Source organism: Phoca vitulina, unplaced genomic scaffold (assembly GCF_004348235.1).
Source record: "Phoca vitulina isolate PV1807 unplaced genomic scaffold, GSC_HSeal_1.0 scaffold58, whole genome shotgun sequence".
Classification (NCBI taxonomy): domain Eukaryota; kingdom Metazoa; phylum Chordata; class Mammalia; order Carnivora; family Phocidae; genus Phoca; species Phoca vitulina.
This window is the reverse complement of record NW_022589761.1, coordinates 5468177-5493149: the sequence shown is the minus strand read 5'-3', so window position 1 is coordinate 5493149 and position 24973 is coordinate 5468177. Positions and strand designations below refer to the sequence as shown.

The 24973-nt window shown below is 59.0% G+C and overlaps 1 protein-coding gene across 3 annotated transcripts; it reads right to left on the bottom strand.

Annotated features, from left to right (window-relative positions):
- Nucleotides 1–741: 741 nt before the first annotated feature.
- Nucleotides 742–24896, bottom strand: GRAMD1A (GRAM domain containing 1A). 3 transcript variants are annotated; one of them, XM_032390193.1, is made up of 20 exons: nt 20981–21128; nt 14822–15032; nt 14716–14736; nt 14212–14296; nt 13970–14073; nt 13793–13888; nt 12918–12998; nt 9782–9894; nt 9463–9613; nt 8675–8873; nt 7589–7732; nt 5841–5956; nt 5613–5755; nt 5080–5183; nt 4823–4996; nt 4632–4719; nt 3811–3822; nt 3392–3499; nt 3191–3311; nt 744–1596 (listed from the first exon to the last, which is right to left on the bottom strand). In XM_032390193.1, the coding sequence occupies exons 1-20, from the start codon at nt 20986–20988 to the stop codon at nt 1504–1506; spliced, it is 2172 nt and encodes a 723-aa protein (XP_032246084.1). In that variant the 5' UTR covers nt 20989–21128; the 3' UTR covers nt 744–1503. The 3 variants fall into 3 exon arrangements, with proteins under 3 accessions (XP_032246086.1, XP_032246084.1, XP_032246085.1); XM_032390195.1 differs by lacking the exons at nt 3811–3822; nt 20981–21128 and adding an exon at nt 24535–24896 and having other exon boundaries at nt 742–1596; XM_032390194.1 differs by lacking the exon at nt 3811–3822.
- Between the last annotated feature and the right edge of the window lie 77 nt (nt 24897–24973).

Below are 24973 nucleotides of genomic sequence, written 5' to 3'. Positions count from 1 at the left end.
GTGGGCTTGGTGCTGTTCTAAGCACTTTACTAACATTAACTGTAATTCTTCCTACAGGGTGGGCATTACCACTATTCCCAATTAACAGGTATGGCAAATGGAGGCCCAGAGTGGGTAACTTGCCATGATCACATAGCTAGAGGAGAGGATGGCTCTGTCCTTTGCCACTTGTGGTCCCTCCCACCTCCATCCAACCCCTCCCTCCAGTCCTCTGTCCCAAACCATCAATTTAGAAGTTTCTTACAGCCTGACGGTGACATGCCAAAGGTCTCTCCTTAGCTCTCACTCACTCTGGAACCAGAACAGGGTTGAGACAGACCTGGGTTCTAGCTGGACCAGAGACTTGGCCTCTAAGCCCATTTCCTCATTGGCAAGACAGGGGTCCAGATGGCCTCAACCTGGACAGGCCATGGTAGCGTCCTGCAGGGGACAGGACCTTGCATCTAAGTGTGGAGACACCAGGGACAGGCCTGCAGTCCTTGTCTTCGTGCAGAGTGGCCTCAGACACGTACCTATCTGCCCCCCCCCCCCCAATCTCATGGAGTCACCGTGAGACTTAAACGATCACCAGATCTTGGCACAGAGCCTGGCCCACACTTGGTACTTACTATAGGAGTTTACTTTTCTCTCCCCGCAATTTTTCCGTAAGAGTAACATCAGTTGAATACGTACTCTGTGCCAGGCCCTGTTATGAGTAGCCACATTTATTCATGCATCTCTTCTAATAGTGGCTTGCGAAGTGGGGTCCTGGGAGCTGGTTGGAAGTGCAGATTCTCAGCCCACCCCAGAGCTGCTGACTCAGAAACTCGGGAGGTGGAGAACTATTCACTTCTAAGAACCCCAGGAGAAAGGTGCCACTCTTATGCCCATTGTATGGGAAACAAGCTCAGAGGGCTTGACCCGGGTTACGTGACCGCTAAGGATCAGGGGTAGGATCCGAACCCAGGCCCCCAGGCACCTGAGTCTGCCCTCACAGCCCCGGCACTAGACCCTGATGACGCAAAGCTTGTGGAAGATGCTGGAGAATCCCAGATCGTGTTAGTGACTCGGGCCCCTGAAAATGGACAGATTCCCCCTTCCAGCACAACGGGAGCCCCCCCCACCACCACTCCCAGATACCCCACAGGCACAGCCACAGCCATTTCCAACCCTTTATTGGGGCTCTCTGTTGGCCCCAAATAAATATAATACATTAAACCCAGAGCTGAGGGAATCGTGCACCCCAGAGGCGCCCCCCACAGCCCCAGCTGGGCAAAATAAGTTAGCGGGGGGCCTGCCGAAGGCCAGGCCAGCTCCCTGGCTGGGCAGGCGATGGCAGCTGGACTCGCACACGCTGGTCTAAAGTGCATCTCGGTTCTGTGGTCCCCATTTCTGCGTGGCCCCTGGCTGGGCCACTGGGAGGGGGGGCGGGGGGCTCCCGGCGCTCACACCGTGCCAGCGGTGGCCGCCGAGGCTCTGTGTCCGTCTGTCCGTTAGGGGGGTCGGCCACGGGGCTGGGGGTCCTCAGGAGAAGCTGTCGTCGGGCCGTGGCTGGGAGTCGAAGGGAGGGTCTGAGACCGTGATGCCTTGGTGCAGCTTCTCCAGCGAGAACTTCATCTGGGAGGAGAAGTGGGCAGGGGGGGAGGTGAGTGCCGGTAGGGGTTCCTGCTGTCGAGGAACTGGGGAGGGTCCAGAGAGGCCACATCCCCTGCCAAGGTCACCCCGTGACAACAGAGGAGCCAGACCGTACCCAGTTTAACTTCTAAGATGCTGCAGATGGAAGGGGCGCCCATGGCCCGGGTTCTGGCCACAGCCCCGCTACGTACCGGGTGCTCCTGGGCAAGCCCCGTAACTGTCCCAGGCCCCCCCCCCCCGGTTGAAAGATCACAGGACGAGTTCAGGGTTCTGATGGCCAAACACCTAGCACCTGGCACAGTAGCTAGTCTTACTCCCTGCTGTGTGACCTTGGGCAAGTCTGAGCTTCTCAGACCTTAGCAGCCCTATCTGTTAGATGGGGCCCAAGAGCATCCCTCTCACAGGCTTGGCCTTGAGGAGCAAATCAGCTGGTCATTTCAGCACACAGAACAGCCCAGCTCCATCTGTGTCTGCGGTAAACGAATTTGTGGAGTCAACTCTGTGCCCTTGGCAATTTAAGAGAGGAAAAGAAATCAGGATTTAACTTAGGATGGGGAGGCCGTGCCATCCCTCTCCCTGAGTGATGTGACCCCAGCCTCGCTGCCCCCCACCCCGTCCTGAGCATCTCCCTGCCAGCATGGTTGCAGGGGGGCAACAAAGCCCCTGGAGGTGGGCTCCACATCCTGGTCTCTAGCGACCACACACAATTTCACCGTCACCCACCAACTCGGGCTCTGGTACCCTTGGGCACCCAGCCAATGTCGGCCGCTCCTCCACTTCCCACCCCTCCTCCCCCAGCTCAGCACCACCCCCACACCTGACCTTCGTGCCGACCCACCACCACAGTAACTGAGCACCTGTGTGCTGGCTCTGGGCTCACGCTGGTAAGCGCAAACACACGACAAGTGTTTACTACGAGCGCGGCACCACTCCAGCGTTCACTCATTTGATGTTCGCGACAGTCTTTGCGGTAGCAGCGTGCACAGAGGAGGAAGCCCAGGCTGGCTGTGGTGCAGGCACTTGCCCAAGGTCACACAGCAGAATCTGAACGTGGCCGTCTGAAGAGACGCTGCGACTGTACTACACAGAGTGGGGCAACCCCTTCTGGAGATGAGACCCTTGCATCCTCGGGAGGAACTCTTTCCCACCCTCACGTGACCCCTTAGTGGGGGTGGGGTTCAGGGACCAAGCCTCCCCACCCCCAGCCACGGTGACTGGCTCCGTGAGCCCAGCGGCCAGCAAGAACGAGCTCTTTCCTTTGCGCATCAGCCTGGAGCTGCAGCTGCCACCTTGGTCCAGCGTGGGAGGGGAGGATGCCCCCAAACAAAGCCAACCCCGGCGGTGGGCAGAGTCGGGAGATGGCACGCGCGTGGCTGGATTCAGCCATGCCTGCAGTCCGACACCGTGGACATTCATCCTCGGCTGAGAGCCAATTCTTTCTTCCGTCTTTCTGGCAACCCTGGGAGCTGGGGACTGTGAATGGCTTCCTCGTTGCACAGGGGGAGAAACTGAGGCCCAGGGGTATCTGCCCCACGCTGGGACCTAAACACAGGGCCCCGCAGCCCCAAAGGCGCACCTCGTCTAGGAGCTCCACGGACGCCCGCAGGATCTGCCTCCACTTGTGCACCTCCGCGCTGTGGAACTGCTTCTGCAGGGCAAGGATCTCCGCCCACTCCGTGGCCGTCTGCGGGAACTTGCTGCACGGGGTGCAGGGCCTGAGTGCGGCCGCCCTCCCCAACCTGCCCAACTTCCCAACCCCCTCGGGCCGCCCACTCACCCCTTGGCCAGGGCCAGACTGTGCCAGGCCTCGAAGGTGTGGGCTGCCCTCTCCAAAGACCAGAGGCGGTAAAAGAGGAGGACATTGAGGGCGATGAGGACGATGAGGCTGAGGGCAGGGATCAGAGGTCAGTGTCCGGACACAGAGGCTCTCCTAGGTCAGCAGCACTCACGCAAGCACACCTTGAAGGGGCACCACAACTACCCCCCTTTCCAGAGGAGAAAGCTGACCCAGAGAGGGTGACAGACATGCCTAGGGTCACACAGTCCGTGAGCGAAGTCAGGGTCGCATCCTGGCCACGCCCCTAACTGCCACAGCAGGCTGCCTCGCTGGGAGAGCTGGGGGCTCAGGGCCTGGAGAAGGGGCTGCAGCTGGGGGCTGAGGTGACAGGGGAGGGGGTGCAGGATGCAGGGCCCTACCTCACACAGATCCTGGGGAGGCAGCAACAGGAAGACAAAGAGGTGAGAGCCGCCCCCGCCCCTCCCGGAGCATGCCGCGCAGCCCCTCTCCGGACTGCCGGTGCTGGGAAACTGAGGCCCAGAGAGGCTGAGTGTGTGACCGAGCTGACTCTCACCTCCAGGGCCTGCTGGAAGCTCGGACCTCACTTCCATGTCCTCAGGGTGTCCTGCCCCCTTACACCCCCGCCCAGGCCTCTGGGCACATGGGTCTCCCTGCCTCACCCTCCGGGGGTCTCAGCTCAGGAATCCTCTGCTTTTCCGGGAAGCCTTTCCCAGCCTCCCGCAGCTTCCCCGTCCCAGCCCTGTCCCCCAGCACCCTGGCCTGCTGTCTCAGACCTGTCCTCAGGTCTCTAGTCACTTCTGTGTCCCCAGCATCCCCCAGCTTAGGGCTGGGCACAGAAAACAAGACTGAGATGTGTGACCGTGCTTCTTTTCCAGATCTCTCCCGGCTCCCCTCATTCCACCACCTCTGGGTGCCTGCTCCCCCAGAAAGCCCTCCCTGCCCCCGGGGCGAGGTCAGGCCCCTCTGACCTCCCAGAGCCCCCAGGGTCTCCCTCTCCCAGCAGGACAGACTTCTCCACGACACACGGAGCAGGATGCCGTGTAAGGAGCTGTGTGGGCACGTGCCAAACATCCTCTCCCCTCATCTCTGCTATGCTAGGAGGTGAGCCCACGCCCCCACTCCGGCAGACGCCCAGAGAGGCCAGGCACCTGCCCGAGGTCACACAGCCAGAATGCAGAGCCAGGCCTGTCTGACCCCACAGCCCGGGCCCCTTACTCACACCACGCTGATGAGAACCAGGGCGCCGGGGATGCTTGCCCCGGGGCCCTGGTCGGCGGATGGTTCTGAGAAGCGCGAGCTGAGGGAACCTGAAGGGGAGCGCCACGCAGTCAGACAGGGCCATCCCGGCACACCCACCGGGCCTCCCAGCCCTGCGCTTCCGCCTGCCCCGCCCGGCCCGAGGGCACACACCTGAGGTGTGCATGCCAGCCCGGGTGCAGGGGTCCGGGTCCGGGTGCTGGGGCCCGTCGCCGTGCCCCCTCCAGCTCAGGGGCCGCTTGCGTCTCCGCAGGCCTGACAGCAGTCCGCGCGCATCCTTCCCGCCTTCCTCCAGGGACAGCTTCTCCGCTTTGGCAAGCTCCCGCTCTGTGGACACAGGAGAGGCCTCTGGGTGGCTGCACCTGGCCAGGCCACCACCCTGTCCCCGGCCTGGCCGACCTCTCCCCTACCCAGGTGGTGGAAGTAATCTTCGATGCCGCTCCAGGAGTTCTTCTCGATGAGTGACTTCACAAGGCTCCAGGGCTGTTTCCGGTAGCGGATCTCAGAAGACACCCTGGGGTCCGGGGGGGGAGGGGCGGGGAGGAGAGGCAGGGGGAGGGGGTCAGGGTCTCAATCCACCCATTCCAAGGGGGTGCTTTCCTTCCCCCAATTCAGAGAGGGCCCCTTGTCACCCACAGACCAGACACCTTGGCAAGTCTCCCAGATTAGCAACAACCCCCCCCCCACAACCAGCAGCTGAGCCCGCACCTGGCCCGGACTCTTCCACCTTGCTGCTGTGCCCCAGCTCCACACGGGGTCCCAGAGACAGCTCAACCCACCCCAAACTGAGCTCCTGATCTTCCCCCAAACCTATCCCTCGCCACCTTCCCCATCCCGGTCAATGGCAGCTCCGGCCTGTTCGCACAGGCCAGACTCCTCCGGGTGTTCTGGCACCACCCAAGAGAGGGGACTCTGTCAGGTGAGGGGCAGGGCTGCTGCTCACCGGAGACGGGCCTTGTTGCGGGCAAGACCCAGGATGCAGTAGCGGTGGGCCGTGTAGAAGTAGTCCTGGTAGGGGATGCCCTGGGTCAGCACCTCCGAGTCCACCACACAGCCGCCCGCCTGGGGGCCGCGCCGGAACAGCGTCTGCAGAGACCAGGGAGGAGGGGGGAGTCAGGGCCATCCCACCCGGCCAGGCCCCCTGCCCAGCCGGCCCCTCTGCCTGGCCCACCTGTGTCTCCACCACGGAGGCGCTCTTGGGGCCCAGCGGGTTGCTGATGGGAATCGTGTACGTCAGCACTCGGCGCTGGTGGCACTTGTCGCCACTCCAGGGACTCAAGGTCACATCTGGGGGAGGGAGGGAGGGCAGAATGAGGAGGCCATTCTCCAGTCTTCTGCCCACAGGCTGTGGGAACTAGCCTTCTGGGATAGTTCCAGTTCTCTGGGGACTCGGCCCCAAACCCACCCTGGCCCCATGCCCCATCCTGATGTCAGCCCCACCTTCCTGCTGGACCCCTAAAACTTCAGATGTTGGTAAAACTCCAAGCTGGGACCTCTCTCTTCCCTATGCTTGTCACCTATCCTGGGGCCATCTCGTCCGCTCCTGCAGCCTCAGTCTCCCTCTCTGTACCAGTCCTGGCTTCTCCCCTGAGCCTCAGACCTAGGGTCCTGTGACCTCCTGAGCACCTTCCCTCGGAAGTTCCCCAGACACCTCACACCCACCAGGTCCCACACTGGCCTCGGCATCCCCCTAAACCTACCCCCCCTCCTCTCGGGATCCCAGCGCAGGGGTAGCCCCACCATCCTCCAGACTCCCCCGGAGATACTCCCTCCCCCTTGTGTTCACTTGACCTCCTAAGCATCACTCCTGGTTCAGCTCATCCCTGCCTACCCAGGGTCCCACTCCAGCCCCCCTGAGTTTCTGGCCTCAGTCTCCACCTCTGAGGTCCAGGGGGTAGCTTCTTAAAGCCAAGTCTGTCCCTGCCCCTAACCTGCCTAGAACATTCCATGGCTCTCCAGGGCCTCCGGACAGAATCTGAGTCCCTCAGTCTGATGTGCCCATCCCTCCACGACATTAGCATAGTATCAGAGGACCGTGGGCCCCCAACTCAAGGCACGGTCTCACTCATTCTGCATGGGATTCTACGTGGCTCATTTTCATCAACACAGAAAAAAGAAACAGAGGAAGACGACCATATGACGAGCCCCTCCCCTGCTTGAATCCCTTCCACAACCTCCTGAGCCATTCAGCTGGTCCCACGGTGAACCCTTCCATGTCACCTGGCGCTGTGGCTTCATCTCGCTACGCCTGGCCACAGAGGCCCGGCCTCAAGGGATTCTCCCAGTGTCTGCCCCTGGCCTCAGGGCCTTTGCAGGTACCCCGCTGGCCTCCTGGGTTTCTCCCCCATCTCCTCCCCTTTCCCCAGAAGAGTTCCTCCTTCAGGTCTTGGTTCCAATGTCACATCCTTCCAGCAGCTTCTCCTGAGACCCCCCAGGTCACAGATACCCCTCTGACGCTCACAGTCCCGGCACATCTGTGACTTATTTGTGTGTCTATTTACTGTCGTTCTCACTAGATTCTCGACTTCATCTGTCCTGGCCTCTGCACAAATCTGACAGAGCGGCCACTAAATGTGTGATCACAAGTTTGTGTTTATTAAATGCTTACATATATATGCCACTGCTCTTGGCACGTGTCTAGTGTCAACTCATACAGCCCTCAGAAGACCTGCATACACCAGGGGCTATTATCACGCCCCCAACATACAGAGCCAGAAACTGAGGCAGAGAGGCTCACAACCCTGCCCGAGGCCACTCAGTTAGTTCAGAGGCAGAGCCGGTCCAGTCTGGTCTTGAAGAGGACGGGCTTCTTGCTCGCCCAGCGCCCAACCTGCCGCATCTGCTCCGCAGGGCCCGCCTGTCTCCTGCTTCGGCCTCCCTTCCCCCTCCCCTGCACCCACGGGAGCTCGGCCCCCTGACCTGTGAACTTGCACTGCTGCAGGAAGCCCTGCAGGAAGGGCGAGTCCGAGAAGAGCATCTGCTGCAGCCGCTCGGCACCCACGTGGAAGACGGAGTTGATGAGGAGCCGGCCGGAGAGGTCGGGAAGCAGGGCGGCCAGGTCAGCTGGGTGACAGAGAAGGACAGTGGAGGCTGCATTGCTCCCTCCTCGGAGCAGCCCCTCGCTTCCCCTCCGGTGACCGCTCCTCTCCACTCCCAGGCCTTGCACAGTGGAGGGGCAGCCCCATCCTCCCGGGCCCGGGTGGACGCTGACCAGAGCACTGCTTGGCCCCTTTCTGCCGCAGAGGTGGCTTTAGGGCGGGCATGTCTGCCGGGGCTCAGCCAGCCAGAGCCACCGTGACCAGTTCACCGAGCAGCACCCGGAGGTCCAGCCGGCTGCCCCCCACCACGACGGCAGGGGTGGGCCTGTGCTCCCAGGCTCATCTGCCTGAGCTCTCGGCTGCAGTGATTGGCTCGGGGGTGGGCCTGGGCTCCAAGGTGGACCAATGAGAGCCAACCCTAGAGCTTCTGGTGCCTCCCATGGGAAAATCATGCTTTCTCTCTGCTAGACTTGCTGGGGCAGGGCTGGGGCGCTCTGTACCACCCCACCCCCCCCAGAATGGAGGCTACCTGAGAAGGAAGCTGGCACAGAAAATGGAAAAAGCAATAACAAGAGCCAGCACGAACTGGCCCGAGCACTTTACAAATATTAACTCACTTTAATTCTCTTAACATCGACCCTATGAAGTGCGTATGACTATTGCTCACCCCATTTTTCAGATGAGGAAAATGAGGCTCGAGGAGTTAAATAACTTGCCCAAGTTACACAGCTCGGAAGCAGTGCGGCCAGCATTTGGACCCTGGCAATCTGGCTGCAGAGTCTGTGCTCTTACCATCTGCCCTGCTGCCTTCAAGGCAGAGCTAAAGACAGATTTCTAATAACACCATCTGAATGCCTGCACCCCCCAATTTCTTAGTGCCGTGAGCCAGCCAATCCCTTGCTGATGCCAGTCTCAGTAAGGGCTGTCACGTGTAACCGAAGCGGACGCCTCGGGCCACCTGCCTCACCTTCCTCCCCCGTGGATGAAGAGGAGTTACTCGTGTCTGTCAACAGTTCCTCACTGCGCAGCAGGTCCAAGGGGCCCAGGGAGGTGGGCCCCTCATGGGGGGTCGGCTCAGTGCTCGGGGGTTCAGCCACCGGGGTCACTGTCTGGCTGGAGGAGGCATCTGGCTGGCTGTCCGTCTGCTCCTCCTTGTCCTCCTCTGCCTGCAGAGAAAGGCTTAATCCAGCTTGGTCTCACCTCCATTCCAGCCTGAGGGCCCCCCGTGTGCCCACATTGGCCATAAGGATTTGAGACTGTAGGAAAACCGATGCTGGGGGGTTGTGTGTGCACATAAAGCTTCCAGCCAAGCCACAAGGGGCCCTGGGGCTGCCCAGATGAGGGCCTCTCTCAGCCCCTACCAGGCCTGTCCTGGGTGCCTGGGCCATAAGCCTTCTCATGCCTCTCCTGCCCATCTGTCTATCCTTCCATGCCTGGTCTGTCCATCTTTGTCAGTCCATCATTCCTTCCTTCCTTCCATCCAAGTCTTGCTTCTTCTGTCTCTCAGTCTCTTCCTGTCTTCTGCCCTTTTGCCTCTCTCTCATTCCCTGTTTTCTTTGCCCATCTTCTCAGCTCCATCCCATCCCTCTATTCCATCCCCTCCCTTACCCCTCCGTCCACCTCTTCTCTGGCCCTCTATCCCTTCCCCTTCCCCCCGCCCCAACCTCTCAGTCTGTCCCTCTCCCTGACACCACTCCCCACCGTCCTCTGTCTCTTTCTATCAGCATCCTCCTCCTTCCCACATCCTCTGCTCACCCCATGATCTGCATCGCTGCTGGCCCGGGAAAGGTTGGGGGTGATGCGGCCACGGCGTGAGCCCACCGGGCTCGGCTCCTGGCTGTTGTCGGCTGCCCCTGAGGGGGTGATGTCACTCAGGGCAATCACGTCTCCCACTTCCTTGGGGCTCCTGTGGGGAAAGGGAAGGTGTGGAATCGCTGTATTTTTGAACCCCACACACCCTCCTGGTCTCCCAGACTGTATGCCCACCTCAGTCCACCCAGGACTCCAGGAGCTCTGCACACAGCCCCTACTGTCTCCCCCCACCCCGGGAACCAGCCACCAACCTCTGACTCACCCCAGACCGTTGAGCTGCAAGGGGCAGACATAGTCCTCATCCTCACTGGTGAGACCCAGCTCTGAGCCGTAGCACTGATGCACCAAGTGCCAGAGCTCCCGGGGGCTCAGCGTCTGGGCAGGGAGGACATGGGGTTGGCCTCCACCTAACGGGTCCCAGAGCCCTTCCGGTCCCTGTCCCCGCTAGCCCTCAGGCTCAGCATTCCCGAGGTGTCCACAAGGGGGCAGCAGCGTCTCCGGTCTCCACCCTCCCCCCATCCAGCTCCACCCCCCCCCACCAGGCAGGTGTCAGGGTGCTTAGGACTTGCCCCTTAGGTCCTCACAAGACTCCCACATCCACAGGTTAGCGTTCCCAGATTTACAGAGGAGAAGTTGAGGCCCGGGGAGCGGAAGTCACGCGCTTGAGGTCCCACAGGTGACCCGGGGCACCGCGGGGATTCAAACCCAGCCGGACTCCAGAGCCAAGGCTCCCACCCGCCACGCTGTCCTGCCCCCGTTTTCCTGAGCGTTCCTGGCCACAGCGGCTGGAGGCCCATGTCAGCAGAGCAGTGATAACCACAGGAGCTGGGCAGCCAAGCACCGGCTTGTTACGGGGTGCCAGGCCTGGTGGGCAAACTCACTGAATCTTCTAGAACACTTCTGTAAAGCGCTAACGTCATCATTTTAAGGCAATGACGCTGAGGCACAGAGGTGCTCAAGTGGCGGTGGCGAGACGTGACCCCGGGGCCGGGGCAGGGCCAGCCTGCCTCATGAGAGCTGACCTGACTGAGCACTTACTCTGGGCCCAGCTCTGGCTGCTATGAAGTAGGGAATGTCCCTCTCTGATGGGGTCCAGTGACTTGCTCCAGGTCACTCAGCTCCTCGGGGATGGAGCCAGAACTCGAACCGCCCCCGCGGTCTGGCTCCAGGGCCTGACCTTTGAACCCTCCTCCTGCCCTCACCCTCCCTGGAGTGTCTGACGCCTCGCTGTCCCTCTCTCAGGCTCCTGCGCCCGCACCGTCACCCCTGATCACCCCTGAGGAAGGGCCCGGCTGGAGCTGCCCCCGAGGGGACAGCACAGGAGTGCAGCACAACTGGACAAGCGGGTTGGGCTGCTGAGGTGCCGCAGGCCCCCCCCCCCCCCCGGCCCCAGACACGGCCCAGGCCCCCCCCGCCCCCACCAGCAGAAACCCAATTTGTTTGGGGCGAAAAGCTTCCCCAGCCCTAGGGATAAATTATAACTGGTTTACACCAAGTTTTCCATCCGTCCTTTGCAACTGGGGGGGTCCTATTAGCCGGTTCTAGCCAAAGACATGCAAAGAGGAGTTGGCTTAAAGGGGGCTTTCCCTCTCTGATAAAGGAAAGTGCCCTTCCTACCCACCCATTTTCTCCTTCACGTTTGGGACACTTATGTGGCCGAGGGCATGATGCCTACGGCCGAAGCAGCCATCTTGCAACCACGAGGCAACAAGCATGTGGACAAAACATCAATGTGCAGAAGGCGGACAGTGTGGAAGAATAAACAAGAGCTGGGGTCCTTATGACATCGGCGGGGGACGGGAGCCCTCAAACCCACCCTGGGCTGCCTGCCTCCAGACCCCTAGTTAGAGGAGCGTCAGCATGATACAGAACCCAAGTGCCACGGGTCAGAACCCCAGCTCTGCCACATAAAATGCCTCGTGACCACGGGAAGGCTATCCCTCCACACTTCACTGGTGAAACAGCTGCCCCCCAGGGTGGTTGTGAAGTTAAAGTGAATTAATGCATGCAATGCTCAGAGCAGGGCCTGGTACCCAGGAGCACCCCAAGTATTAGCTACTATTGTTACTCAGGAAGTAATTCAGTATCTGTTTGCTTAAAGCACGTGTGGTTGAGTTTTCAGTGACTTGCAGCCGACTGTATCCTACCTAAACTCATGCAACCGCAGCGAGCGTGGCCGGGGAGCCCGGAGGCCAGCCCATCGGAATAGGCCGAGTCTAAAGGCCCTTACTCAAAACGTCTGGGGCAAGACATAAGTCAAGATTAAGAAGTTTGGGGACCTGAGAAAGATCAGGCAGTGCCTATCCTGCATGTAGTAATATGGTACCAATAATGATGATAGTATTGTATTTAGTATCCAGTGCACTATGTACCAAAGGTTCTCCAAGTGTGGCCCAAGGATTTCTGGGGGTCCCCCAACCCTTTCAGGAGGTCCATAACATCAAAACCATTTCCGTAAGTGTGATTAAGTGTTACTAGTAGTATGAGATGCTACTTTCCTTTTTCGCTTTTATTCTCACACTGGTATACTGTGGAATTTTCCAGAGGCTACGTGACACGTGATGCTGTCTTTTTCTGGGGCCTCATGCAATGTGTGCTCGTGTATTGTTGTGGTTAAGAATTCCCCAGTTTCAGCTTCTTATACAGCAGATATTGGTAGATATAACCCACTTAAACAAAAGCTCTTTGGAGTCTATAATTATTTTAAAGAGTAGAAAGGGTTCCTGAAGCTACAGAGTTTGAGAATCACTGGCATATTCAATATTGGATAGATACTATAACTTTATGTTGATTTACAATCATATCTAAGGTGTACCCCAGTCAAACACGTTAATATTTTTTGTCCTGAAACATAAGAACGGTCACACGGAGATAAACATAGGCCTGTGCTATCCAAGAAGCACGTGCCACCATTTAAGTTTAAATGAATCAAAATGAAATGAAATGAAAAATGCAGATCTTCAGCTATGCTATCCACTTTTCAAGAGTTCAACAGGCCCATGTGGCCAGTGGCTGCCATACTTTGACAGCACGCATGGAGAATCCTTTCATCGTAATGGAAAGTTCTATTAGAGAATGCTGACGTAGACTAGAAATAACCATGTCAGCTCAGGGTCGGGTTTTGCTACGGCACACACAAAGGGTACCTTCTCATTTTCAGAGCATTTTGGATTTGTGGGGGTGAAGAAAGGGCCATGGATACATGGATACGTGTCCGTGGGGGCAGGGCCAGGCACGGGAGCCCGTGGTAGCCCCTGCTGGGGTCTACACAGGAAGCTGCAGGCAGGGCAGCCCTGTGCCCATGGAGGAGAGCTAAGGGGCCCTCCAGTTCCCCAAGTTCTGGCTCTCCTGGCTCCAGGACCGCCCCCAGTCCCCCATCCATTTTCACCCAGACCTACCTTTTCAAGCAGCGCATTCTGCCAGAGGCGGAAGATGAGAAGGAAGCAGTGGTCCCGGGCCCCAAAGGAGGTGAAGAAATGCTGCAGGAGAGAGAGGAGTGTGAGGGCATGGGGGACAGACATGGCCAGAGGGAGGGGAAGCTCCGTCACCACCCACACTTTGTGCCGGGATCTCCATCCTGATGTATCCATTCACTCGTCCCGTCATTCACTCCACAGAATGTTTATCCTGTGCCCAGCCTGGCACCGGATGACGCTGGAGTCCCCGTGACGAGGAGACGGCCCCTGGCCCTGCCCCCAGAGCTCACAGTGCAGAGCAGGAGACAGGCACAGCCCGGGGTGGGTGGGCTGTGAGGGAGGAAGCCCAGGGCACTCTCCCAGTCTCCTTCGGCCAGGAGGGATGGTCATCTAATCCACATTTGGCCAATAAAACACAAAGGGAAGTCTGCTGGGAGGTCTCCCCACCATTCCCTTCTCCCTTCCTGTCTGAGTCATTGGTGCCAGGCAGCCATCTTGGGACCACGAGGCAACAATCATCAGGATAGAATGGAGCGTCAGGGAAGGCTTCCAAGGAGAGGGGACATCTGAGTTGACAGATATGTGGGAGGGAAGAATTCTACTATTACTATTACCCAGAGCAGCTGTGTGAAGGGGCAGGTCACAGAGACTGAGACGAGGGGCTGGTGGGGGGGGTGTCCAGGTCGGAGGTGACGGGAGCCTAGGGCAGGCCAGTAGGGGTGGCGGGGGAATAGGGAGAAAGCGCGGGATCTGAGAGTTCAGGGTGCAGAATAAACAGGGCTTGGGACGAGAGGAGCTGGCTGAGACCAGTGACCACAGGCCGCCCGCCCCAGCCCCCAGCAGGTCCTCCGGCTCACCTTCTCGCTCTCAGTACAGATCTGGATGGCATTGGGGATCAGCTTGGCTGTTTTTTCCTTCTTCAGACACGTCACTTCCTTCAACTGGATGGAAATCTGAAGACGAGAGGCCGGTCAGAAGAGGCCCAGGCCCGGCCCGCCCCAGCCCCTCCTCGTTTTGTTCCCGAGTCGGCTCACTGTGGTTTCCCAGCGGAAGATGTTGCTGTAGAAGCAGATCCAGTTCTCGGAGAGGTAGAGGCGGCCCTGGAGGAGGATCTCGCGCTGCAAGGCACAGGAGTAATCTGAGGCGGCCAAGGGGAGAGACGGCAGACGCCCGAGTCACACACGCTGTGCCGGCCAGCGCGGGCGGGACAGGCGGGCGGGCAGCGCGGGGGGCTCAGGGCCCGGCCCGGGGACGGGGTCTGCGCGGCAGGACTCACCCACGATGAGGCGTTCGGCCTCGGGGAGTTTGCTGAACAGTTTCCGGAAGTCCTCGTTCCGCTGTTTGTACGTGGGGCTCAGCATCTGGGTGAGTTGGGGAGGTAAGAACCCAGCTGGGGGTTCACACCCCTATACTTCTGCCCCACAAAGTGCCCAGAAGCCCCCCCACCCGCCCCGGTCTTCCCCGGCCCTTAACACAAGACTAACCATCATGAGAGCGGCCATTTACTGATTTCCACTGTGCCAGGTACCCACCGGCACCACTGACTCTTAGCGAGTGCTCCCTTCAGCCTTGTAAGGTTGGGACAGTGTCTCCAGAGACAGACCCAGAGAAGTTAAGCAACTCACTCAAGGACACATAGGAAGTAAGCCGCAGCACAGGATGTGACCCTAGGTCCACCAACCCCAGCACCCAATTCCTTGACTGCTGCAGCTTGGGGCTCCTGGCCTGGCACCTGTCCCCCTCCCTGTCTCCCCTCCAGCCGGCCCCCCCCAACACTTACACTGTACCAGCTCTGCATCTTCTGCAAGAGAAAGGAGCAGAGTCAGAATGAGCCCCTAAAGTCCCTGCCCTTCCCCGCCTCCCCACCCCACTGGGCTTGCCCCGACCTTGCTATTGCGGATGAAGTTCCGGCTGCCCAGGCTCTGGGTGCTGGGTGTCCCAGGCACCCCCCCCTTCTCCGAGGAGCTGTCTGACCCCTTCTCCACCATGGTGCCTGGTTCAGGTTCAGGGTGGGGTCGGCTCGAGGGCAAGAGCTGCAGCCGCTTCCGGAGAGATGGGGAGCTGCTTGGCGTGCTCCGGCCGGAGTGGGGGGTGGTGCTGGGGGAGGAGAAAAAGAGGGGCATTGGGGGCGGGGAACAGGTGAGGTGTGGGGGCAGGCCTATCTTAGGAGGCCCACACATCAGCCCATTGATCCCCACCCACCTATTCGACTCCACTTCCAGCAGCGTGACAGAGCGGGCCATTCCCTAACTCTCTGCACCTCAGTGACTTCGTCTATGACCCATGGGTGATAAATACATGTCCTCGTCTGCTTGTTTAGACACTTCAACGGATCAATACATCAGTAGTGCCTGGCATAGAGTGAGCTCTCAAGAACACCTGGTATTTTTAAAACTAATTTATTCAGACGAGATCGGGCGCGTTCAGGGTGGTATGGCCGTAGACTAAAACTAATTTATTCATAAATAAATATTTATTGAGTAGCCCCTCCCCACTCAATTGCTTGAGCTAAAAACCTAAGCCTGTGCTTAATTTTTTTCTTGTTCACTCTCCATTTCTAATCTGTTAGCACATCCCACCTGCTCTACCTCCAAAATCTATTTCCATTACTTCTATTATACCCATCTCCCCTGCTCCGGCGCCCTGGCCCAGACTCCATCCTTGCCCTCCTGGACATCACAGCAGGGTTCCCTGGGTTCTCCCTGGGTTCCCTGTCCCCATCCCCGCCCCTTGCTGTCAGCTCCCCACACCACAGGGAGCCTGTGAACCCGACTCGCTTCAGGGCCCTTCTGGCTGCATCGCACTCCAGGTAAAGGCCAAGTCCTCACCTTGTCACCCCAGGCCCTGGTGTGGCTCACACCCTCCACTTCAGCCACCCCCAGCCTCCTTTTGTCCCTAAGCTCGCCCGTTGCATTCCCACGTCAAGGCTTCTGCACTTCTGTTCCCTCTGCCTGGAACGGCCTTCCACAGCCCAGCCTGACAGGCTCCGTCTTATTGGGCTCGAATGCTCCTCTTCCCCTGGGGACCCAGCCCCGCGGCCTACCTCACCCCACCTCAACTCAGCCGGATGGCCTAGTCATTTTGCCTATTGTTGCCTCCGGCTGTGAATTAAGAAGGTCTTAGTCACCACTGTGTCCCTGGCACCCAAAACTGTACCCAGCACGGAGTGAACTCTCAAGAAACATCGGCGACTGCAGGAATGCTCTGCGCGCTGGCTGGAGCGGGAGCCACCAAGGGACACCTGCTGGCGCTGTACCAAGCCTCTGGCAAGCTCTCCGTAGGAGTACTTATTCCTCGGGCAACCTGCACGTGTGACGGTAGCGCCATCCCTGCTTGCCAGAGCAGGAAGCCGGGACGCGAAGCAGCCAACCACCTGTCCCAGGACGCACAGCTGCTTGAAGCCAGGGCATGATTCTACCTCGGGGGCCTCCATCGGCTGCTCAAACTTCCCTCTCTTGCCTCCAAGCTTCAGCACATGCCATTCCCTCACTGCGGACTGCCCTGGGCTCCCATCCTGTCGCTAACCACTCTGCCACCACTCTGCCTCTGCGTCCCCCATCCCAGCCCTGACTACTTCCCGGCGGCCACTTGTCCGACGACAGCCCCATTTCTCCCCCGCAGGTCTGTGAGCTCCCCAACGACGGCAAGGTCCTGGTCACTGCTCTGTCCCCAGTACAGCTCAGGACAGGACCCAGGGTACGCACTGCCATCACACCTGTGCAATGAGTTTGTGGGATAGAATAACTAAGTAAGTAAATGAAATAGGTGGTGATCTGGGCCACTGCCATGCCCCCTGGACGGCTGCAGCTGCCTTCTCCCAGGTCTCCCTGACACCCATCCCCCACTCTGCTCCCCACCTGTGGCCAGCAGGGGGGCGGCTATGAACACCTGAGTCGGGTTGGGGACCCCCTCCCCGGGCCCGCTGCACCTGACTCCAGCTAAATGAACCTCTGGACCCTCTCATCAACCCCTTACTCACCCTTCCCCAGCTCCTACCTTGCCTGTCCCCTCTGCCCAGATGCCCTTCGTCTCACATTTCGGGAGGGCTCCCTCACCTCCTTCCCGTCTCTGCTCAGGGGATGCTTCTCCAAGTCGGCTTCCTCGCACCTTTATCTAAACCACACTCCCCACCTCTCGATCCCGCTCCCTCTTCATCTTTCTCCACAGCACGTCCTGCACTTGACCTGCCTGCACTTGACCTGCTGTCGGGTCTCTCTCTGCGCTCCGCAGGCGAAGGCGCTTTGTTTCCAGCTGCATCCCCACGGTCTAGGACGAGGCTGGCGCACGGAGCATTTGCTGGTGCGGACGGAATGAAGGAGCACCCCTCTCCCGCCCCTCACAGAACCGGGATCCAAGGAGGTGTGAGACTTACCCCCCCTCAGCGACCCCCAGCCACGCGCTCCCCCAGTGCCTTGGGGCCTGACCATGACGGGAATAACTGCATCCGCCTCACAGGGTTGTTGCGGGGAGAAAGTGAGGTAATAGACAGTTGACCCTTGAACAGCACGGGTTTGAACTGTGCGGGTCCACTTATATGGGAACTTTATTCAGTAAATACAGTACAGTCTTGTAAAGCTATTTGCTTTATGATTTTCTTAATACCATCTTTTCTAGATTACTTTATTGTAAGAATACAGTATATAATACAGATAGTATACCAAAAAAAATGTGTTCATCGACTGCTTATGTTATCGATAAAGCTTCTGGTCAACAGTGAACGATTAGGAGCTAAGTTTGGAGGGAGTCAAGAAGTACACACCAATTTTCAACTGCATGGCAGGTCAGCACCCCTCACCCTGCGTTGTTCAACGTCAAGTGCACATAAAGCCCAGTACGTGGTAGGCGCTCTGGTTTGATCAATAGGTTCTGTCGGACTAAAACGGAGGCCAAGGCCCTGCCACTGCCCCAGCGCACCTGTGCTCACGAGACAAACGCTGACGCCGACGGGTACCAAACAACACCTCGGCCTGGGGCGCACAGCCCAAACTGACCCCAAGCTCCATCCTTCACTCGCTAAGTATGCATTAAGCACATGCCCTGCGCCAGGCGCTGGGGACATGGAAGTGAGCAAAACAGATACCATCCCGGCCTGCGGGGACCTGACATTCCAGTTGGGGAACCGAGATGAGCAACAAGAACACGTGTCAAACGGAGACGCTGAGCTCAGGCACCGCTCGGCTTGTGCGACCCACGGCAGACCTGAATCCGAAACTGGGGGTGGGGCCCAGGACACGGAAGCATGTTCAAGTCTGAGGACCACGGACACAAAGGAGGGCTAAGTGGGTGGGTGAGTGGGGTGCAGGGCACACTTGAGGTGAGCCCGAGGACGAAGAGCAGCTCGGCCAAAGAGCAGGGGAACGCTGTTTTTAGGGACAGGGGTGTGGAGTTCAGGGACAGGACTGAGCCTGGTGGGTCTGAGGAGTGAGGTGGCCAGTGGGGCAGGAGAAGAAGGACAGGAGGGCACAGGCCCCCCCCCCTTCAGGTCCCTCAGGCCGCTCTGGCCCAGGTCAGGAGTTTGGGCTTCCCCCTGAGGGCACTGGTGAGCTACGGAAGGGTTCTGAAGGAGGGGATGACCACGTTCCTCCCCTGCCTCATCTTCTCACCTCTCTAGCCTGAAATGCAGACCCCTCCTCTACCTGTCCTACTTTCCCACAGCCGCAGGCCTACGGGAGAACGCCCAAGGACAGGCCTGATAACAAACAGAGCGGGCAGGGCCTATGCCCCCAGATCTTGCTCTTTCTTAGGAGGAAGAGGAAGTGCTGGAGAGCAGGCAGGGCCCTGAGGCTGCCCTCCCAGGCAGGCTGCGCCAGAGGGAAGGGAGGAGTCCACTGTGGCTGGAGGACCGTTATGGGGGGGCAGGGACTCGGGAGAAAACAGGGTTTTGCCCCTGCAGACACCTCTCTTCAGACTTCCGGGGCCTACACAGGCCTGGAGCTCCCTCTGGTCAAAGAGGGGCAGATGCACACGCAGGTGTGCATAAAAGGGAAACGTGGGGTGGGTCACACACAGCTGGTATAGGCAAACGGGACTTTCCCACCGTTGCCAGAAGCCGCCCCACCGCCCCGCCCCACAGCACAACTCCCACAGGGGTGACACCCTCGCACCCAGAGCCTCAGGCTTCTAGCATAAAGATTCACACGGCAGCACTGCAAGTATGCGACAGCCACCAAGTCCCAGAAGTTACACACACACACACACACACACACACACACGCCCGTCCCCGATGCACGCAGGCGGCTGCAGAGGGTCACAGAAACCACAGAAAGTTCCCGATAAATGACATTCACACAGAACGGCCACAAGAAAGTCTCCGAGACGAGGTGAAAGCAAATGACATTCTACGGGGAGAGCCAGCCAAGTAAAGGAGCAGTCACAGAGAACGCAGGTACCGTGTAGGTGAACTTCAGCCAGAGGGTCAGCTCGGCTGTCCCGGTGTTCACTGCCCGGTGGGGAAGACACAGCGAAGGGCTGCTCTAACACGGCAGGGGACCGACGGGTCAGCGGTGGCTGCTGCCACAGAACCCAGCCACTCACACGGCCACGAAGGACCCAGGGGGTCACGGACGCAGCTTACCAACACAGCGGCCAGCTATGGAAATGACGCGTGCGACATGGTTTACAAACTCTAACAGGAGTGCAGTGTCAGTCGTGACTGCTCCCAACAGCCAAGAGTACACCCCAGGTCTCGGGAAAGAGGGTCCCGGGCCCACTAAGAGCCACAAGGGATCTCTCTTTGTGCCCTCACACGCACAACGCCCCCAGGGTCTCCGCTGCACACATGGAAGCCCAGGCACATCCCGAACTGTCACATACGGATTACGGCTACACACAGGAACTTTCACCCAAAGATGTCATCAGAAGTGACAGGCACAACCCCAGGCGGTTGCAGCCATATACCCCAGGACCCGGACACACAACGTCACATAGGGACACACACAGGTCACTCACATCTGCACCAAGAGCTAATGTGTTCAGAGGTAATTGTAGGCACAGAGACACAGGGTGATGAATGCAAACGCTGCGTACACACACCACCAAGTCACGACTGGACACGGAGGCAACTCACAGTGACACCTGGAGCCACAGATGGAATAGAGGCAAGTTCTCCAGCCACACACACAGCCAGAGGGGATCTCAGCTGTCTGCACACCAGGGGACCTAGACACACGTACGCACACTCCGAAGTCACAACCAGACACGCGTGGGTCTGACGGGATGCGATCATACATTACACACACATACAACGCAGAAGGTCACAGCCACACGCAGGCCCCCCCCGCCCCCCATACACACAACTAGAGTCACAGTCAGACCTACTCGGGGAATTTACAGTAACACATGGAGCCACAGATGGAGTTTGACATAAATTACACACACAGCCAGAGACGATGCACAGCAGGAATGCAGACCCGCATACACACACTTCCAAGACACCTACAATTCATACTCGAAAACATAGCGGGCCAGACAGGGAGAGGAAGTTCAATTCCGGGCCCAGGACGCGGAATTTCAGGCACGAGGCCGGCCGGCCACGAAGCCCCCACCGGCAGCCCCAGCGCCGGGACTCGCCATAGACAGAGGCGGTGGGAGGGGGCCCAGGCCAAGGGGGGCTGCTCCCGGGCCTGCCGCCGAGCTCCGTGGCCTGTGCGCGGGCCAGCTGGGGCTTGTGTGCGCCCCGCATCCACCCCAGGCCCAAAGCCCGGGGTCAGCCCCGTGCCCACCCCTCGCCTCCCGGACCGCGGCCAGCTAGGCCGGAGCCCTCCCCGCAGGCCCGACTCCCCGCGGACGAGCCCGGGACTCCCACCAAAGCTCCGCCACCCCGGCGCGTCTCGTCCTGGCGGTGACGAGCCTGGGTCGCCCCCCCCAACCGCGCCGTCGGCGCCCAGGCCCCAGTGCAGCGCCGGCCCCCTCCCCGCCCCCACCCGGTGCCGCCCCCGCCCCTCCGCCTCGGCTCCGGTCGCGCCACCGCCGAGCCGAGCGCGCGCAGAGCCCCGGGCCGGCCGGCCCCGTCCTCCCGCCCGCCGCGCCCCCGCCCCGGTCCTTACTCGAACATGGATGCGGCGCGGCGGGCGCTCCCGGCCGCAGGGCAGGGCCGGCCGAGCGGGGCTGGGCTGAGCTGGGCGTCCCTGCGGGGCACCTGCCTCGCCTTCCGGGGCCGCCGCCCCCACCCGACCGCGCCGCCCGCCGCCCGCCGCCCGCACAAAGGCCGGAGCCGGGGACCGCGGGAGCCGCCGCAGCGTTAGCGCACCCTTCCCGCCCCCGCCCCGTCGCGTCACGGCGCCGCCCCCGCCCGCGCGGGAAGGGGGGCGGCGCGGCGCAGCGGGAGGGCCCGCGGACCCGGGCGGGGGGGGAGGGGGAGGGGCGCCGACCGGCACCGCGGCGGTGGGGGGGACGGCCCGGCCCGCGGGAGAGCCGCCGCGAGCGAGAGTTAGAGACGCAGGCACGGGGGCGCAGGGGGAGGGCGAGCGAGCCGAGGAACCGAGAGGGGCGGCTGGGACGCCGGAGCTACCGAAACAGGAGAGAGGAAAAGAGAGACAGACACCGAGAATCGAAGGAGGCAGAGAAGTGAACAGAGAAGGAAGGGCAGAAAGACAAACAGACTCGATTCAAACGAAACACCGCCATGGCAGCTGCCTTTGGCACCGGCCACGACCCTCTCCCCTGGTACCCGGAAAGGGTCTTCAGCTCCCCTTCTGCCCCTGGCCGGGAAGGAACCTGAGAGGTGGGACGGAGCTGGAGGGGCTGGGGTGGGCGGTGGGATGGAGATTCTGGGAAGCGGAGGGGTGGGGGCTGCGAGCACAGGGGAACCGCAGCTGGCGGGAAGGGGTGCGGCCCGGAGGCCGCCTCCGTCTTCCCGTGCGTTTCCACACCTCCCAGTGTTGGCCCAGGAGGTCCTCGGGGTCTGGGGACCCCTCTCCGCCCCAGTCCCCGTTAGCCAGACCAAGTTAGAATCCAGCCTCCCTGGCTCTTAGCTGTGCTGTGACCTTGGGCAAGTCACCCCAGTCCTGGAGATGTCACCAACTCTGTGGTAAGGGGCTTTCCCACGGGACAGCGCGGGGGCGGGGGGGCTGCGGCGGGCGGGGGGACAGCAGCCCTTTTACAGGTGGGGAAGCCCGGCCTCAAAGACGGGCAGTGACTTGGCCCAGGTCACGCCGGGGGTAGGCTGCAGCGCTGGACACAGCCCTGCTCTGACACGGTAACCTGCGCGCCGCCCTGCAGGGGCTGCCTGCATGAAAACACGGAAATGTGAGTCCCGCCTCACAGCTATTGGCCAGAGGCACCCCAGCACAGGGCCTTGCTCCCCACCCGCTCTACTTCTCCATTTTGGTGGCTGGCAGGCCCTAAACTTCATCTTTCCTGGCCCCTCTCTTTCCCTCACAGCCACGTCCAATTTCTCAGCCATCCCTGTCCACTCCACCCCATAAAATCTCTCCAGAAGTTAAACTCTTGGCTCCCACTGCCCCTGTCCTGGACACCACAGCAACCACTTGGCTGCTCCTATCCGGCCTCCTATAGTCTGCTCCCCACCTGTAGCCAGAGAGAACCTATGAACCCCTGAGTTAGGTCAGGGCCCTCCTGGCTCAGAGCCCTCCTTTGGCTCCACCTCATTCCAGATAAAAGCAAAGTCCTCACCTACTTGGTGCCCAAGGCCCGAGTGTGGCCCTTGTCACCATTCTGACTTTGCCTCCTCCTTCTTCCCCTTTTTTCATTCCCTTGGACCACCCAGCTTCCCTGCTGTTCCTCTAACTCACCAGACACATTCCTGCCCCAGGGCCTTTGCACTTGCGGTTCCCTCTGCATAGAAGTTCTCTCAGGTCTTAAAGAGGCCCTCCTTCCACCATCTCCCTCTGTCTCACTGTTCTCTTTCTCTGTACAGATGACCCTTGAACATGGGTTTGAACTGTGTGGGTCCATTTAGACATGGATTTTTTACAGTACAGTATTGTACATGTATTTTGCCTTCCTTATGATTTTCTTAGAAACATTTTCTTTTCTCTAGCTTATTTTATTGTAAGAACACAGTATATAATACAGATAACATACAAAATATGTGTTACTGATTGTTTCTATTCTAGGTAAGCTTTCTGGCCAACAGTAGGCTATTAGTAGCTAAGTTTTGGGGGAGTCAAAAGTTACACTTGGATTTTTCACTGCACGGTGGGTCAGTGCCTCCTGACCCCCACACCGCTCAAGGGTCAACTGTATTTCTCTTTGCCTGTTTCTTCTTTTGAAGTACTTCTAAAATTTTATTTAGGGAATATTTATTTCAAAGAGGAAAAAATAAAAAATAAAATGGCCATCCCCACCGTCCATATCCAATAGATGTGGACATTTTGCCATTTTTGTTTCAGATCTTTTCTTTCTTTTTAAAAAGATATAAACTTTTACAGGCACAGCCAAAGGCCCAACTCCCCATCCCTCCTTTCTCTGCTCCGGCACCCAAGGGACCCACCGCCCTGAAGCTGGTGTGTGCTCCTTCTGTGCACCTTCCCATCCTTTTTTTTATATCAGGATGGATCTCCCAACAATATACCCTATTGTTCAATGCCTTTTAAAAGATACACAACTAGGGCACCTGGGTGGCTCAGTTGGTTAAGTGACTGCCTTCGGCTCAGGTCATGATCCTGGAGTCCCGGGATCGAGTCCCGCATCGGGCTCCCTGCTTGGCGGGGAGTCTGCTTCTCCCTCTGACCCTCCCCCATCTCATGCTCTTTCTCTCATTCTCTCTCTCTCAAATAAATAAAATCTTTAAAAAAAAAAAAAAAGATACACAACTAGGTTCCCACTGTATCATTTTGCAACTTGCTTTCTCCATCATCACTGTTTCTGAGACTTCTCCACGCTGATACACAGAGCTCTATTTCATAAACCTTAACTCTTATCTAGCATCCGTTATTAGAAGAAACCACAGTGGCTATTTCTATTCAGTGCTGGTATAGTTCTTTCTTCTTTCCCCAGGCAGCCTTGAACCTTCAGTTCCCGTCTCCTTGTGCCAGAGGTGGAGTTTCTTTGCAGAAGTTTTGTTTACATTTCTTTGTTCTTTTCTTTTCTTTCTTTCTTTCTCCCCCCCCCCCCCGCCCCCCCCCACGAGTTGTAGCAAGACATACCTTTTACACTGGCTTCCAGTGCAAGAAATATACATAATATATAGAAATATATGTAATGTCACAAAATTTGCAGGAAACCACACTTACTACCTCATACACTGTATTTTCAATTCTATCCTATTTCTGTTTGGAAAAAGCGCTGATCGCAACACACTACCTTGGTGTCATGGCCCTTAAATGGTCACGATCCACAGTTTGAAAAACACTGGGTGTGCCAAAGGGGGTATCCCCCTCCCCCCTTAGCAGGCAGTGCTCAGTGGAGAGCAGAGAGCTCAGAGGCACTTGTCCCAGCACATGCACCCAGTTGCCTCTTTCTGTTTATGTGCCTCTTTCACAACCTCCAGTCAGGTCCCATGTGGGGCTAAGGTCACACTCCAGCTGACCCTCAGCTCCCGCACCGGGACAGTGTCAGCCCCCCTCGAGCATGAATCCCTAGAGAGAGAGAGAGAGAGAGAGCGAGCACCTCTTTTGTGTCCCAACACCCGGCTGACCTGTCCTGGGATATACTCTCCAGGTCTGGGGTCCTCGGCAGCTGCAGGCGTAGGGGGGTCGGGGTGCAAGGGGGTGATTCTCCATCACTGGATGGTGTGATGTAAATGGAGGGCACCTCCAGGGGCCTCCAGGGCTCAGGGGCTGGGCCCTCTGCCCCGCCACCTGGTGGCTGCTGGCTCCGCCACTCGGCTCGGGGCATTGATGCATCCTGGGCACCGCCTTCGGCCAGTGGGGGCCAAGGCAGCTGGGGCAGGAGCTCGGCCATGGGAGGGGGGGCTCCGACTGCCCGGTTGGGGGCCTTGGATAATGGCGCAGTCTCTGGGGGAGAAAAAAGAGAGGTGAAGGGGGGAGCCCCTGTTCAAGCCTGCCTCTCACCACTCCCCCACTGTTCGCCTAAGAAGACAGCCGAGCTGAGGGTCAGAGAGGTCTGGGTGGGAT

What these genes read in the sequence shown, in the direction of transcription:
- GRAMD1A (XM_032390195.1), bottom strand. Translation starts at nt 24,800, where the DNA reads ATGGCCGAGCTCCTGCCCCAGCTGCCTTGGCCCCCACTGGCCGAAGGC. An exon ending in CGCAACAAGGCCCGTCTCCG is followed by an intron (nt 5,184 to 5,612) that starts GTGAGCAGCAGC and finishes CCCGGACCCCAG; the next exon opens with GGTGTCTTCTGAGATCCGCT. An exon ending in CTGGTTCTCATCAGCGTGGT is followed by an intron (nt 3,500 to 4,631) that starts GTGAGTAAGGGG and finishes CCCTGCCCTCAG; the next exon opens with CCTCATCGTCCTCATCGCCC.